The 15,262-nt window shown below is 40.8% G+C and overlaps 1 protein-coding gene across 4 annotated transcripts in view; it reads left to right on the top strand.

Annotated features, from left to right (window-relative positions):
- Nucleotides 1–8,130, top strand: part of pax5 (paired box 5) — a 58,410-nt gene extending 50,280 nt beyond the window's left edge. For all 4 annotated transcript variants that reach the window (XM_079679626.1, XM_079679624.1, XM_079679627.1 and 1 more), the window contains exon 11: nucleotides 2,018–8,130. In XM_079679626.1, coding sequence (XP_079535752.1) covers nucleotides 2,018–2,097 — 80 coding nt within the window. In that variant the 3' untranslated portion in view covers nucleotides 2,098–8,130. The remainder of the gene's footprint in view (nucleotides 1–2,017) is intronic.
- Nucleotides 8,131–15,262: the final 7,132 nt, after the last annotated feature.

Raw genomic sequence — 15,262 nt, 5'->3', positions numbered from 1 at the left:
CCATATTTGAATTATTTTCTACGTCACAAAAGGGGTGCTCCGCTTAGTGGTCAATTCTCCACCTATCAGGGGAATGAGAGGTTGGGCCACGGCCGGCCATTGCCGCTCAAAAGCGCTACGCTGGCGCTGTAGTCTCTGCCACAAAAGCAGCGAAGAAGACTTCCCGCGCATGGTTGCCATGGTTGCCATGGTTGCCACTGTTGCCATGGTTGCCCTTCTGTTTATTCTCCGCTGTGGCTCTTTTTCTCCCTCCCCGAGGCAAGCGTTTGCGCCTCCTGCTTTAAAACCAATGAATAATGACTCTATATAATCATATGCGACCAAGTCGCTGCACATTATCCCGCTTATTACATGGCCACATTCTCAACAAAGTAACGATATGACTCCCAATATTAATTGAAATGCTTTTATGGATTTAGAAAATGATTTTATTGATTTAAAAAATAGTTGTATTGATTTAAATTGACATGCATCCGCTAAGAAAAATAATCCGTTGTTACTGTTTGAACGTAGCAACGGCAGGAACTGCTTTGATAGCGTTTTGAGGAGCTTTTTGATTACAGATTTGAAAACATCGTTGCTTGCTTAAAAAGTAGCACAATTAATGATGTCAAACCTTGGAAAGTATCTAGATATCCCTGCCCTAATGCCAAAGTAACTGGCAACTGAATATGTGTCGCCGTTTGATGTCTATGTCTGGACCGCTGCGTAAAAAGGAGAGTTTCTGCCCCATTACTTCTCTTCTTACTTCTATAAGAATAAAACACGGAGGACGGAGATCTCTTTTTCTCCCCCTCTTCTGACAGCCCAGCAGCTGATCTCAAAGCACGCTCCCCTCTCCTGCTGGGGGGCGTGGTCAGCTGCAGCTCACAGAATCAGCCCCCTGCAAAAACAGCGCTGGAAAGAGCAAATAGAGCGAAATGAGGCATGGCTAAAATGCTGGATCTATTTGGTATTTTGAAAAAAAAACTATATTTATATACTTTATATAGGTATGGCCCTACAATATATTGTTCAAATATAGCATAATATGTCCCCTTTAACGTGAACAACTCAGATAAAAGGCTAAAAATATGTACTACTGAGAGTCTGTTACTCATACACGTTCAATATAAATCTTTGTAACAAATATCACCACTTCTGCTCACCTCGAAACACATATCACAGCAACGCATTCTGCATACTGTCTGTGAGGTCTAATGAATGACTCCTCCTGTCCCCACCTGAGGTCCTGTGTCTCACCTGAAGGACCCTTTAGCTGCCCTTAGTGCCTGTGTGAGCTTTACTAATTGTATTTTTGAATTCGACACATGACATTGATCAGAAGATTACCGATTAATCAAATACATCAAAATACTTGAATGCCCCCCAAAAACATTACACATGTTAATTAACGTTTCCGTGTCCATTATTATGCCCAACATTAAAGGGGGTCCCTAGATTAACCAATTTGTAAAGTAATGTTCTTGCAGCTCTAAGAAGCATCAGCATCGTTTAACTGATTTTTTTTTGCTATTCCACGTGTTTACGTTTTAGATGAACTCACACCACCTTGTTTCCAGATATCATATAGCATGCAGCTGTTTTCAGCAAAGACCTCTGATAAACCACTGTATGTTACCTGCTCAAACCTACAGCAGAAAAGCTAAGTTATCCCCAGGACTTAGTGGAGAGCTAAAAGGGAGGTAGTAGTGTACTATTTATTATTCGTCAGGTGGCCAGATAGGTTAGCATTCACCATAACAACTTTTTAAGGTTAAAAGTGTGATTAGAGCCTGTTATGCTTCCCCCAAAATTGTAATAATGCAGTTTTTAAAGAACCTGGTTAAAACTGTTGGCTCAGCTGTAGCCACGTCACCACCACCCGTTAAGCACAATATCATTACCAATATAAATAGGGCCAGAAATGTAAGAAACAAAACTGAAGTTTCAATAAACTGGACTCATCAAAATATATTTTGGGGGATCTAATTTAAAAGAAATTGCATAAATGATTTGTTTCTGTGTTTCTTTTCAGGGTCTCCGTACTACTACAGTACATCAAGGGGGGCGGGGCCTGCTGCCACTGCAACAGCCTCCGCCTACGACCGCCACTGACCCCACCAACTATGAGAAGAGGAGGATGAAGAGAAGAGGAAGAGGAGGGACGATGAGGACGGATAGCACCAGCACTGCACAGTTCAAACCTGTCTACGCATGGACGACAATGAGAATGAAGATTTCAAATTTCTGACGTCAGTGAATTTAGAATTTTCTTTGATTGACACGTAAGCCAACAAACGCACTGCTGGGGAGCAAAACAGACATTCTTTATTGGTAATACATTACCATGAGGACACAGGCATGGCAGTGTCAATAACTGATGGAGATAGGAACTGGTCAGAAGCAAGTGAATCTCCCGTAAAATATCAAGGCTTGGCATCCCAATCATCTACAAATCCAAGGAGTCAGTGGACAAAGTGTGCAACAGTGACTGAAACTGTATTGTGATCTTCTGGGTAAAATGTGATTTCAGGATGAGAATATTTCAAGGAACTGATTTGAGTTGATTAGAGCAAAATCACTTTTTCAAAGAACAATTCTTTTTAAGCCCCATCAATCAATCAATCAATCAATTTTCTATGCCATTTTATGGTGAAGTAAAAGACAATCCAATTCACATAACTTGACCAAAATCACCCATATCATTATCATTCTAGTCTCTTTACTGTACATTTTAACAAATTTCCTTTGGGATCACAATGCTTTATTGATGGGATACCATCATTCCCAATGGCAGTGTTCAGCTTCACAATTGAGTGTTCGCTAAGCACTGGCCCCTTCAGTTACTGTTGAAATACCTGTCAAGCTTTCCCTTCTGCAGAACGAAGTAGCCACAAAACAGCATTCCTAGCCAGCAGTCATATAGACTGAGCAAATATGTCCTTTAGTTCAACCAATCATCACCTTGACCCTTCAGAGGATCTCTACAGCTCCATGCACACTGCTTCAACATGTGTAGAAATCCAAAGCTTGACAGGCTTCCCATGTCTAGTTGTGGTTGCTAAGCTCTGATATATCTGGATATCTGCTGATTGGGGGTTAGCTTTAGCAAATGCTAAGTCCCAGGGGTTGAAGCCAGATCCCAATGTATCACAGAACATCTAACATCAGTACTTCCATTCAAACTTTCCCAGTAACTGACCAACAGGCCTTTCAGTAAAAGCACAGCCTAAAATCTGAGCCCTCTGCTGTAAAATAACAACTGTACATGTTCACATCAGACCAAAATCATACCCACCAGGGAGCGTTATTGTACAGGAAGGTGCTATCCTACCTCCCCGGTCAAGATTTAGTCCTGAACAAGAGCTATTTATAATGGGAGGAGACACAGAGTAATATATTAAGAAGTTTTCTGCGCTGCACTCCGTGATGAGAGTGAATGCCTGTAATGATTTATAATTATGTTTCACGCTGTTGTGCTAGAATAGTGATGATGATGATGATGATGATGATGATGATGACGATGATGATGATGCAGTGAAATATGAAATCTTAATAACGTTCAATATGAAAAAAAGTATTGTTTATAAATATGAACCGATTGCGATTTTCTTGTTTATAGTTTGTTGCCTGGTATCAGTTGACACAGGTGCCATTGAATAAGATGCCATTTGTATCTGCTTCCTGATTATTGATGTGAAGAGACAGGAAGCAGTGGCACCCCCTCTTTCTCTCTCTCTCGCTCTCTTTCTATTTCTCTCTCTTTAAACTCCCCAAAGATGGGCCCCCACTAGTGGATCGGCTGACTAACTACAAAAGCACAAAGAGACTCAATCATCATTTAAAGGCGACATTTTACTTTTTTGACTTCCCTTTAGAACCATTAAGTAATTCTTCGTCTTCTACTGCCCCTTTTGAGTGCTTGTCCTTGTGCTGTTTGACATCCTGAAATTGTTTCTATAAAAGCATTGCGTTCGTGAAAACACAAGTGAAACTTTTATTTTTGTTTGTCTCCTACATCAGTTCTGCGCTGTGACAATGTATGACACCAGGGTCGAGGCCTTACCCATCATGTACAGACAGAAGGACATAGTTGCCCAGCCCTCAGTGATGATCTGATATCAGTGTATTATATGTGTGAGGGCCCACAGTGTTGATCTTGTGAAAGGGCAATATCTTCCTAAACCTGTACGTAGCTTCCTGTCTCATTTATGTTCATTCAAACTTGTACAGCAATCAGTGATTAGGAAGATAAGTCACAATGTCAATAGCAGTTTCAACTTTTCACAATTTAGATTTTAGTGATAAAACTTTCTTTATGATAAAAAAAAACTAAGAGGTGTATGGTGTCGTTTTAGCCATTGTCTGCAAGTGTTTACATATCTTTTGTTTGTTTTGGTTCTGTGTGGCTGACTGTAGCGCTTCATTGCTACTGTGTAGTTTTACTAGCCAACCGAGTGAAGGCACCAAATCTGCAGCGTGAGACATACAATTTAGCTAAATGAAAAATACCTATAAACACTGAACAAAGCTCTTAGTTTCTCCATCTATGTTGTTACTGGGTTTTTAAAATTGTGATAGTGGATCCTTTTACATTTGTGAACCTTAAAAGTTGTGTATCCACAACTTTAAAGCAGATTCTTATGAAGGCTCGCCTGCTGTGCTGCCAGCGTGCATCGCAGCAGGAGCCTCTCCTTATTTCTGTTGTTCTCTCTTGATCTTTCTGAGGCATTATTGAACCTGAACCACACCAGCTGAAAACAAGGACAGTGCCTTTAGTTTTATATGTCAACTCCCCCCCCCGACTGACCACGCATCACAGAAACAAGATTTATGGTCCCTCCCTGCAACTCCTTAAACAAAAGCCTGTGCACACATGGCCAATTTTATATAAAGCCTTTCACGAATAAATAACAGCCAGTTATTCAAACTCTGGTTACCAATAGTAACATTGCAGCTCTGCTAAGGACATAGCCCTTATCCAGCACCATTTCAGTCAGAGATTCATAAAAATGTTTATGAAAGTCATCATTCCTGTAAGGAGGGTTATTGTATTTAGCCATAGCCTACAACTGTTTAATTGATTCCCATGAAATTGTGTTAAACATTCATGTTCCCCAGAGGATGAACCCTTATTATCTTCTAGTGACACCAGCAGGTCCAGAGTCTTTAATAGTATCAGCTACATTATGGATTGGCACATTTTAAAAAGAAACTCCTGATTCCAAGAAAATGTACTAATGTACTTTGGTTATGCACTCACTTAGTGCTACAACGAGGTTGGCTTGTGGTTTTCAGTGAAGGTTTTTCAATATTTTAGTTTATGCTTGTATGATGGGAAACATGGCATACAATTTACCTGTTAGAATTGTGTTTGTGAACATGTTTACATTAAAATCAATGCTTTCTGTCACTAAATACAGTCACAAAGCTGCTAGCATAGCTTTACACATTTGTTGTTTTAACCCAATGTGATTTTCTTTCCAACTTCAGTTACTAACAAGATTGTTTTACCATTCCCTGAGTTAATGTTCTGATAATCCTCCCATAACACATTTTCGAACCGAATCTCTGACTGAAATATACAGTTTTGAGAAATATTCAAGCAGGACCAAGATGTGTTGTAAACCGCCCCTCAGTAGGACCAACTGTGTTGACAAGAATAAAGAAAGGCACAACATGTATTTATAAGCCACGTAAGCTACAGACATGTTACAACTCTGTTCATCATCATCATTGCTTTTTTTTCATCAAAAAGAGCATCTTACAATTGAATGACACCCGTTTACCACAGAGACACACACAGACAAACACACACACACACACACACACACACACACACACGCACACACACACACACACACACACACACACACACACACACACACACATTACTGTAAACATGAAGAAGTATTGATTGAAAATCGTTCTCCTTGAGGAGGTGATTCCAGTCGTGCCTCCTGTGTCCGCTTGTGAGGCGCTTCGACACGAACAGCCAAATTCGTAGCCAAGAATACAGCCATACGTTAACAGGATTATTTGTTAACTATGCATCTCAAAGTGACACAGCTTGCCTTGCCATTGCTTTGACCTAATTGGTTCACATGGGGAGAGAATGAGTTCTCATTGGCCCACAGTTGTTTCGATTGGCAGCCATGACATTGACTGCAGCGATCAGGGGGGACTGTCATTGTGGGTGGTACTGTAGGAAGCACGGCAGGCAGAGGCCATGCACACACACACGCACACAAACACGCACACCCTACTACACATAAATATAAGTACAGACACACTCTCTCCCTCCCTTTGTCCTTTGCGGAGTGATCGCCCCTCCTTCCATACCCCTGTGTTCCCCAGGGGAGGCCAAACCTGCTGTGCCATCAGAAGCTCATCCCATCTTTTTTCTCCCCCTCCGTCAGCCCTAATCTCATCAAATCTCATGCACTCGTCCCCCCTCTCATCTCCTCTCCTGTAGCACTGCCACACCACCAGGATTAGGAATATTAAAACTATTCTGTTGATTACGGGCCTGTGACCTTCCTCAAAAAGTCCTCCCTTCTTTCTTCAGACAGCCCTATTAATCCCTTTTTTTTCTCCTCTCCTATTCTTACTTCTCTTTGACCATTCAGACGAGATGCTCCCTGTCCTGTCAGAAATTCTGCATAGGAATGAAGCAGGTTGTTTGTGCCAAAGCTAGCTCGTTTCAATGTCAATATTGCTGCCGGTATATTCGACCAAGATTTTTCTGTGGGATTCCATCTCATATTATGTTTTCTCTTCTTGTATCTGTAAAGCATTTAGGACTTAAAGCAACACTAGTTTCAGATCAAACAAAGACATTTCATTTCCAGCTTTGCTACAGTTTACTGTGCATGAAAATGCATTTGCATCCTGAATTGTTATCCCAGCTCCTAATCAAATAGGAAACAGAAATAAATGCAAATTAGTTTTTTTCTTTATTATGATTTCTCACCGAGTGCGCACCGCCTGACTGTATCTCAATATGAATCCATGAAGATGACTACTGCCTTCCGTAAAACCTGAGGGGATTTCAGCATCACATCTTGACAGCAATTAGTGGCACAATCTGTTTCATGCTTGCTGATATAACTAGGCCTTGGACAGATATCATACTGAAGTGTTACAATGTTCTCCACATCTTAATATTATTCAACTGTGGAAGAGGAGAACATATACAGGACTCAGCCTACAAATATCCACTGTGCTTTTTAAGCAGATGTTTCAATCAAAAAAAAAAGAGAACATGATTTTTCACCTTACTGTGGCCTTTTGTGTAACAATCTGGAGTTTTTGTTGTGTTCATGGCTTCCTATCTGGGGTGTTAAAGAGATATTTATATCCGTAACGTTTTGGTAAATAAAAAAGAAGAAGAAATAAAAGACATCAGACTGCAAAGACAAATTAGGTTTCAACAATACAGCTTGCTCAATTCTTTTAAATCAAACAAGACAAAAAGAAAACATATCTGTAACATTCACCAAAGCCTGTGATGCCTGTTTTAAATAATAGATTCTTGTACAAAAAACATATAAAATAGCAGAAAAGAGTTACAGATACAAACACAAAATGAAGATAAGAATTGCCTTCAGATATTCCGGAGGGGAGGATTTAAAAAAAAAGTAAAAGAAATGCTTCTTTAAGAAAATGTGTATGTTTTTTATTCAATTTTCTAGTAGTTGCAAACAAAATTTGGTGTTTTTTCTCTTTGTGTGTTGTGTGTTGTCTTAATATTTGAATGTATTTTACTGCAGTGCGAATTTGCCAAAGATATCATATCACTTGATTTCTCTCTTTCATTCTTTTTGTTTAGTTCTTTGTTACTGAAAATCTGACCAAATTTGCTCAGAAAACTGGAAATAAATGGTGAATTTGATATTTTTCATATTTCTATTGTTAATATTATTGTTATTTTATTTCTTGGGTTTAAGTTTACTGTGGAATATTAAATTGCAGTTTGCTTGATGCATCTCTTCATACTCAGTGTACCTGTCCATCTGTCCACCTGAGTGACTGGTGTTGGTGAATTATTCCATTTATGTACCTGTAATGTGAAGATAAGAAGTAATTATTTGTAAATATTTGCCATAATTTTATTGGTCCTTCAGAATAAAAAATAATTTTTTGGAAGTGAAATGTTCTGTGTCAAATACATTTGCTGCAAATGTATACGTTTTTGGTGAAAGTCAACATGTATACAAACAGTACACAGACACACAGTGTATTGCTGGAAAAAAGCCACATTCCTCAACACCCATCATCAGCATGGATAATCGGAGACTTCCAGAGCAGGATGCTAGTTGTGTTTCGCTGTGACCCTGCTGCGCAGCTTTCATCCTGGGGAGACAGATCTCATCTTATGGCATCTATTTGATGGGGAGAGGGGGAGGACGAAGCTAAACCCCCTCCTTCTCCTCACCCCAACACTCTGAGTGAATGGAGAGTCCCACTGCTGCAGTCTTGGCTGCTGGCCGAGTCCAGGATGGGTTTGTATGTGTGTGTATGCGTGTGTGTGTGTGTGTGTGTGTGTGTGTGTGTGTGTGTGTGTGTGTGTGTGTGTGTGTGTGTGTGTGTGTGTGTGTGTGTGTGTGTGTGTGTGTGTGTGTGTGTGTGTGTGTGTGTGTGTGTGTGTGTGTGTGTGTGTGTGTGTGTGTGTGTGGAAAGGAGGAGGAGGAAGGGGGTGATAATAGGACACAAGCCACGACATGGCGACAACACGCCACACACACAGAAAACAGCACAAACCCAGCTTGAGACACAGGCCGAGCTGTCCGCAGCTTGGGTGCCTGCCCAGGACACCAGAATGGCACAGTGTGTGTGTGTGTGTGTGTGTGTGTGTGTGTGTGTGTGTGTGTGTGTGTGTGTGTGTGTGTGTGTGTGTATGTGTGTGTGTGTGTGTGTGTGTGTGTGTGCGTGTGTGTGTGTGTGTGTGTGTGTGTGTGTGTGTGTGTGTGTGTGTGTGTGTGTGTGTGTGTGTGTGTGTGTGTGTGTGTGTGTGCGCATGTGTGTGTGTTTAAGCTCATTCTGCTTCCTTGCCAATGAAAGACAGCGCTATAAGCTATAAGGTTGAGTTATAATGCATCATACGGGAAAGTATAAACACTTTCAACAATCATTGTTTGATTAGTTTTTTTTGCAGCAATCACGGCTTGATTATCCCTTTTGTTGGGCCTGGGGCTAACATAATCTGTGGGCTCTAGTGGGCCCTTCCACACACGTTTGCCCATCCCAATCTTTGTCCCAACTAATAAATGGTCCTATGCTTAAAACACAAATTCCACAAGTTTAAAGTATCTTGTTTTGATTTAAAAAAAAAAATAAAAAAAAGTTTTGTATCAACTTTGGATATCAGAGTCACTATGCTGGGAAGTACGAAGCAGCTCTAGTGGGAGCACTGTAAAGTCTGAAAAATACTTGGGGTCATGGAGTTTAAAAGGTATTATTCAGTCCATGGGGTTTAGCAAGATGCTTTTGAGTTGAAATATGGGAATTAGGGTTTTTGGAGCTCAGGATATCTTGAACACTACTGCTTTAGTTTTTACCTTTTCTTTTTCTAATCAGTCTCTTACAATATCAACTAAAAATGCCCTTTATTTAAACATTCTTCCTCTACACTGATGAGGCATCCAAAACAAATGACTAGTTGCACTGCTGTAGTTTTAAAAGCTAAGCTTGTAGACTTCTGGAATTTGTCCAAACATGTGAGTTACAATATTTGTATCTAGGTGCAGAGCTCACGTCTGATCTGTCGGATCAATGTCTGCTTGAGAAATAATGGTTCAGCAGTGTTCAGTTAGTTAGAAAGCAGTGCGACTCCCTCTGCCCTCCTCAATCTCCTTCTATTTCTCCAGATTACATAACATCACTAAGCATTGACATCTTCTACCTCTCCTCCCTCTCCCCTCCTCTTCCTCTTCTGGCTTCCTATACAAGAGCAGGAGACAGACAACAGTGGTACTTATGGAGGCCAAGAAGTCATGCAAATTAACGTCAGTCAGCATCAGTATTTTTTGGCCCTCCAGAGCCCCTGCAGGGAGGAGGTGTGGGGCCAACTGAGCATAATTGGGCCTCAGCTGATTAGTGAAGAGGGGTTCATAAAGGAGAGAGGGGTGGGGGAGATGCTGAGGAGATATTAGGAGTGAGAGAGCAGGGCCTTTAAATCAAACAGAAGGAGGAGAAAGAGAGAAGCTGACACAACATACAGAGGAAAAGGATAGCGTGGAGTGTGCTTATACACGTGTTGCATATTCATGACTGCTGCTGTGTTTGCATCCCCACTCTCTGCCATCTTTGCTCTGTTTCTGCTTATACTGTCAACTGAGAGTGCATTTGTCCTGCATTCAAACCATGTTATGTGTTTTGCTGCAGCATCGCTGAAGATGTGCAACAAGCAAGTGAATGTTATGTTTATTAATCATTTCGTATTAATTAAAAATTGATTACTCAGTTTTATACTAATTACATAGATTTTTTCATAATTCCTATTAAGTTATGATAACATTTGACTCCCCAAGCATATTGCAGAGATTTGGGGATGTTGGAACATTCACTTAAAAGAAGGGCACTTTCTCTGACATTTTGTTGTTTAATATTGAATAATCCATTACTTGCACAATAATATCCTGCATTATACTTGTTACTTGAAAGTTGTATTTCCACATGTATATTTTCCACATCCACGTATATATATATATATATATATATATATATATATATATATATATATATATATATATATATATATATATATATATATATATATATATACATATATATTTTAAACTTGTAATGCTATTTTATTTCTATTTCAGATCTATCTATCTATCTATCTCTATCAATACCTTTAGCTTGTAAATTGCATAAAACTTGACATTTTTAAGCTCCTTAGACCCAAAATAATGATTTGAAAAAAGTCAAACGTTAGCGAGCCTATTGACTTTTTCAACCTGCGATCAGGGCATGCAAACTGAAATGGTTTCATTTTAAGATGTCACGTGGCCGATTCAAACCCACTTTCACATGTAATTTGCCACTGGTTTCCATCGTCATCTTTAAATAATTTGATTGTACAAGTGGGCAAATCTTCACAGCGTTGGAGGGAAGCTCCTCATCTGCTGCTCCCTACTGTTGGCTCATCAAATGAGATGAAACTATCAGTGAAAAAATGTGGTCTGACCTTATCACCGAAGACATTTGGACCTCACAGAATGAGCCGTTACATGCCTCTCATTGCCCTTTACAGAGGCGTCTATGTTCACACACACACACACACACAAACACACACACACACACACACACACACACACACACACACACACACACACACACACACACACACACACACACACACACACACACACACACACACACACACACACACACACACACACACACACACAGCACACACACACACAGGCTAAAGTCACAGAGATGCATTATACAGTGACAGTGGTAAAGATGAGCGAGGCTTGTACAGGGTGCTTATGGGCTGTGTTTCACTCATTAAGGCCCCCCAGACACCAGAAATGACGAGACACGTGGTTCCATGTAAAGTTTTTTCCCCCCCTCGGCCCGTCACTCACAATCACTCTCTCACACCGATACTACATGTAACAAATGTCAGATGTGAGTACAGTGTGTGTGTGTGTGTTCATGTCCGTCTATGTGTGGATGCCGGACCATTGACAGGCATGGAAGCAGCTTGTTGAACTAATAGCCTAACTAATGTGTCTACATTCCTTCCCTCCCTCTCCTTACCTCCCTCACCCCCTCTCCTCTCTGCAAAACTGACATCTATAAACTGAGCAGAGGAAAAGGAGGGTGGGAGAAAGGAGAGGAAAAAGGGGAAAAAGAGGAGAGGAGTGGGTTGACAAGCGGCAGACCCTCTCGCCCTCCCGTCTATCTCCCCCTCTATCCCTAAGGGTTTGTCTCTGAGGGTAGTGCTATGATGAATAGGCCTGTCCAAACTAACCTAGCGGAGACCAATTAAAGAGAGAGAGAGAGAGAGAGAGAGAGAGAGAGAGAAGAAAGAAGATAGAAAGAGAAAAACAATGAGAAACTAAAGCAAAAGGAGAGCAGAAGACACAAAAGAGGAGATGGAGAGGAAGGGCAGATAGGTTAAAAAAGGAGGTAGGAGGATTGGGGTAAAGTGTAAAGTTGAACACAATGCATGTTGGGTGTGCTGGTGGCTACATGTATGTGTGTGTGGGCGAGCTGTCAGTGTGAGGGAGAAGCAGTGTGAGCAGGCCTGGCCTCTCTAGTCTTAACCTCGTCTGCTGCTGCAGGAGAGGCTTTGACAGCAAAGGACTGACCCTCGCAAAACACTTCCTCCTCCTCTCCTGAGAAACCTTTAACTGCTGCACTGTCTTCCTCTTCCTCCCTCTTTCTGCTCAGAAAGTCGAGCTTAAAGATAAAAAAATGTAATATATCAATGATCGTACCGTTCGCTAGTAGGACCCCTAATTAATTGTTGCTTCTAGTTGCTTTACTGTTGTGTGTTTGGACTGCCTTTCCTGGACATCACCTATACTGTATCAAGAGAGAGGCAAGCAGTAAACATCTTATTTTTTCTTAATTATTCTAGTGCTTGTTTGTGATTCGACTTACAGATATCTGATGACACCTTGAACTAATTACCATGATATATAAGACACTGATATTTTTCTAAATATAAAGAAACGATCAGTGACTATCCTTGTCTGACTTGTTTATTGCATTCACATTCTTTTTCATGTTTTAATTTGAAATGTTGCCAGAAAACAAACCAAAGAAACATGGATGCCTCACACATCATGTGTCCATTGGTCACTGCAAATAAACCCACATTAAATGGATTTAGTTCTATATTCAGCAAATCTTTTTAAACCTCACACAAATCTTAAATTGTCTCTGCCATCCATCCCATATGTTTTGTACATTGCATTATAGAAAACTTCTGGTTCGACATTTGGCCTGGGCTCAAATCCCACTAACACTTCCTCGCCTGCGCCTGCCAAGCTAATTTTCCTTCCTTGAAACAAACATTTGATAAATTACCTCCTCGTTCTCCTCTTTTCAAATAGGAAAGCTCTCCCTTCCCTCATTCGTGTTTCCTCAACAATCACTGTCGACCTCTCCCCATCTCTGAGACAATTACAAACATCCCACTTCCCATTTATCACCAACAATTAAACAGCATGGACGGATGCTACTTCATAAGCAGAGAGGAGAGGCTGAAGAGAGCGGGGGGAGACGAATGTGAGTGGAATGAAGTAGAGTCAACAGTGGGAAAGAGAGAGGAAGGCTGACAGCACAATTAAGGTTTTTAATTCTCTGCTTGAGTGGGCCGGTCCAGTCTTTATGCTAATTAGGATGCCACAGCCATGTAATAAATCTCTATGATCCAGCCTCATTTCCCTTCTGTCTCTCTCTGTCTGTCTCTTTCACACACGCTCACACACATTTGCAACAGCACAGAAAGTTCACCCATTACTTGATATGGCTACACACTTGGGCTGGAGTGTTTATAGATTTGATAAGGTTGTTTTTCTGTGCAATTTCAATGCTTCCCTAAGATCTGAGAGCCACAGCGTGTAAGAACACCCTGTTTACTGGTTGGCCAAGCATTGGCTCAACGCCTATACCACATGTAGTTTCTCTCCCTGTTAACTCCCTTCATTAGTGTTTTTCAGGAGTATGCGTTACATAAACATACACACATCTGAAAAGCGCAATGAATGCAGAAAATATTCTCTTATTCCTCTGCCTTTTTCTCTTATCCTCTCATCTCCATTTGACAGACATGTCTAATGATAACATCTGCAGATAGGAACGAAAAACAGCACAACAATCCGCAGATAATTGGAGGCCACAGTTAAAGACAAGAAGAGAGAAAATGAGAGAGACAGATAAGTGGACAACTGTAGACTGTTTGTTAAAGTAGCAACTAGCAGATATTTTCACCCTCATTTAGGTCACGAGGACGCACACTAATCAGTTCTTTTTTTTACGTTGCTTTTTAAAAGTGTCCCAAAGCCAATTTAAATGCAAGACCTGTGTGAAAATGAACTGCAAGTTCATTAAGTAAATGAAAGTCAGAGAAAGCAATTGAGGTGGAATTTTAATTGAAGAAATACACAATTTGATAATGTTACAGCAGAAATCAGCCTGTTTACCACCAAACACCCCCAGTTTGGCTTTTGCTGTGATGATGCCGCTCCGATATCTTTGCTGGTACAACACTTTCTCATTGGTGGTGTCACTGTCAGCTACTCTGTGTTGTGTAAGGATCAACATGGCCATCACCCCAACCACAAGTTCCAGGTGAAGCAGATACAGAGCAACATGCAGACACGTCAGCAGCAGAGAGACACAGAGGGTCGCCACGCACCAAGGCACGGCCAGGAGGAGTGAGAGAGGGACGGAGAGGACAAGTCTGAGGAGCGTGGAGGAGAGCCAGGAGGACAGGGACAGAGGAGACAAGAGGAGAGACACTGCTGCCTCGCTTGTTGATACTATAAGGACAAATAGAGAGTGGACATGTGACATAATAATGCTGATAGAAAGTATTGGCTCGAATTCTCTGAGTGTTGTTATGGCTACATGAAGAATGCTAGTCCAACTAAAATGTAATTGACCAGCTAGTTTCTTACTTAGATTTTCTAGAAGCATTTGTATTTGTATCGGACAGTCTGTAGACAGGAAACAGCAGAAAGCAGCTAACAGGGCTCTCACAACGTTTTAATGTAAAGGTTTTTGAGACCTGGAGAGGTGAAAGTATTCAGTATTTTACCAGAGAAATTAGAATTAGAGGAAAGTTAAAACTATTATTCCTTTTTCTTCTGTTTTGCTTTTCAACACTCGTATACTGGGATCCCTTAGGCTTAGGGGGTTCCTGACCCTAAGGAGCCACTAAGATAAAGCACACATAACGACTCTGTTCATTGTTTTTTTGCATTAACGTACCTCACAAGGATTTCCATGCGAGGTGTCATTAGACATCTGAGCCTTGTAAAGCCCTGGAAACTGAGCAATGTAGTCAGAGGAACAAAAATAAATGGATGTGTAATGCAGTAGCTTCACGAAAAATAGCAGACAAAATGATTGGACCGTATCAGTGTAACGCTCTTCAGAAACTCACATAGGAAAAGAAGAATGAGAATAGCTGTCAACAGGAGCCCCATTGCTGCTACCAGATTTACACTCACAAGCCTGAAAAGAACAAACAAAACAAATGAGCACCAATCTGCTTTATTCACAAATAATCTGTATTTACCCGGCATTG

This window comes from Notothenia rossii, assembly GCF_949606895.1.
Source record: "Notothenia rossii genome assembly, chromosome: 1".
Taxonomy (NCBI): domain Eukaryota; kingdom Metazoa; phylum Chordata; class Actinopteri; order Perciformes; family Nototheniidae; genus Notothenia; species Notothenia rossii.
Note: the sequence above shows the minus strand (reverse complement) of the source record. Positions and strands in the feature narration are given on the sequence as shown.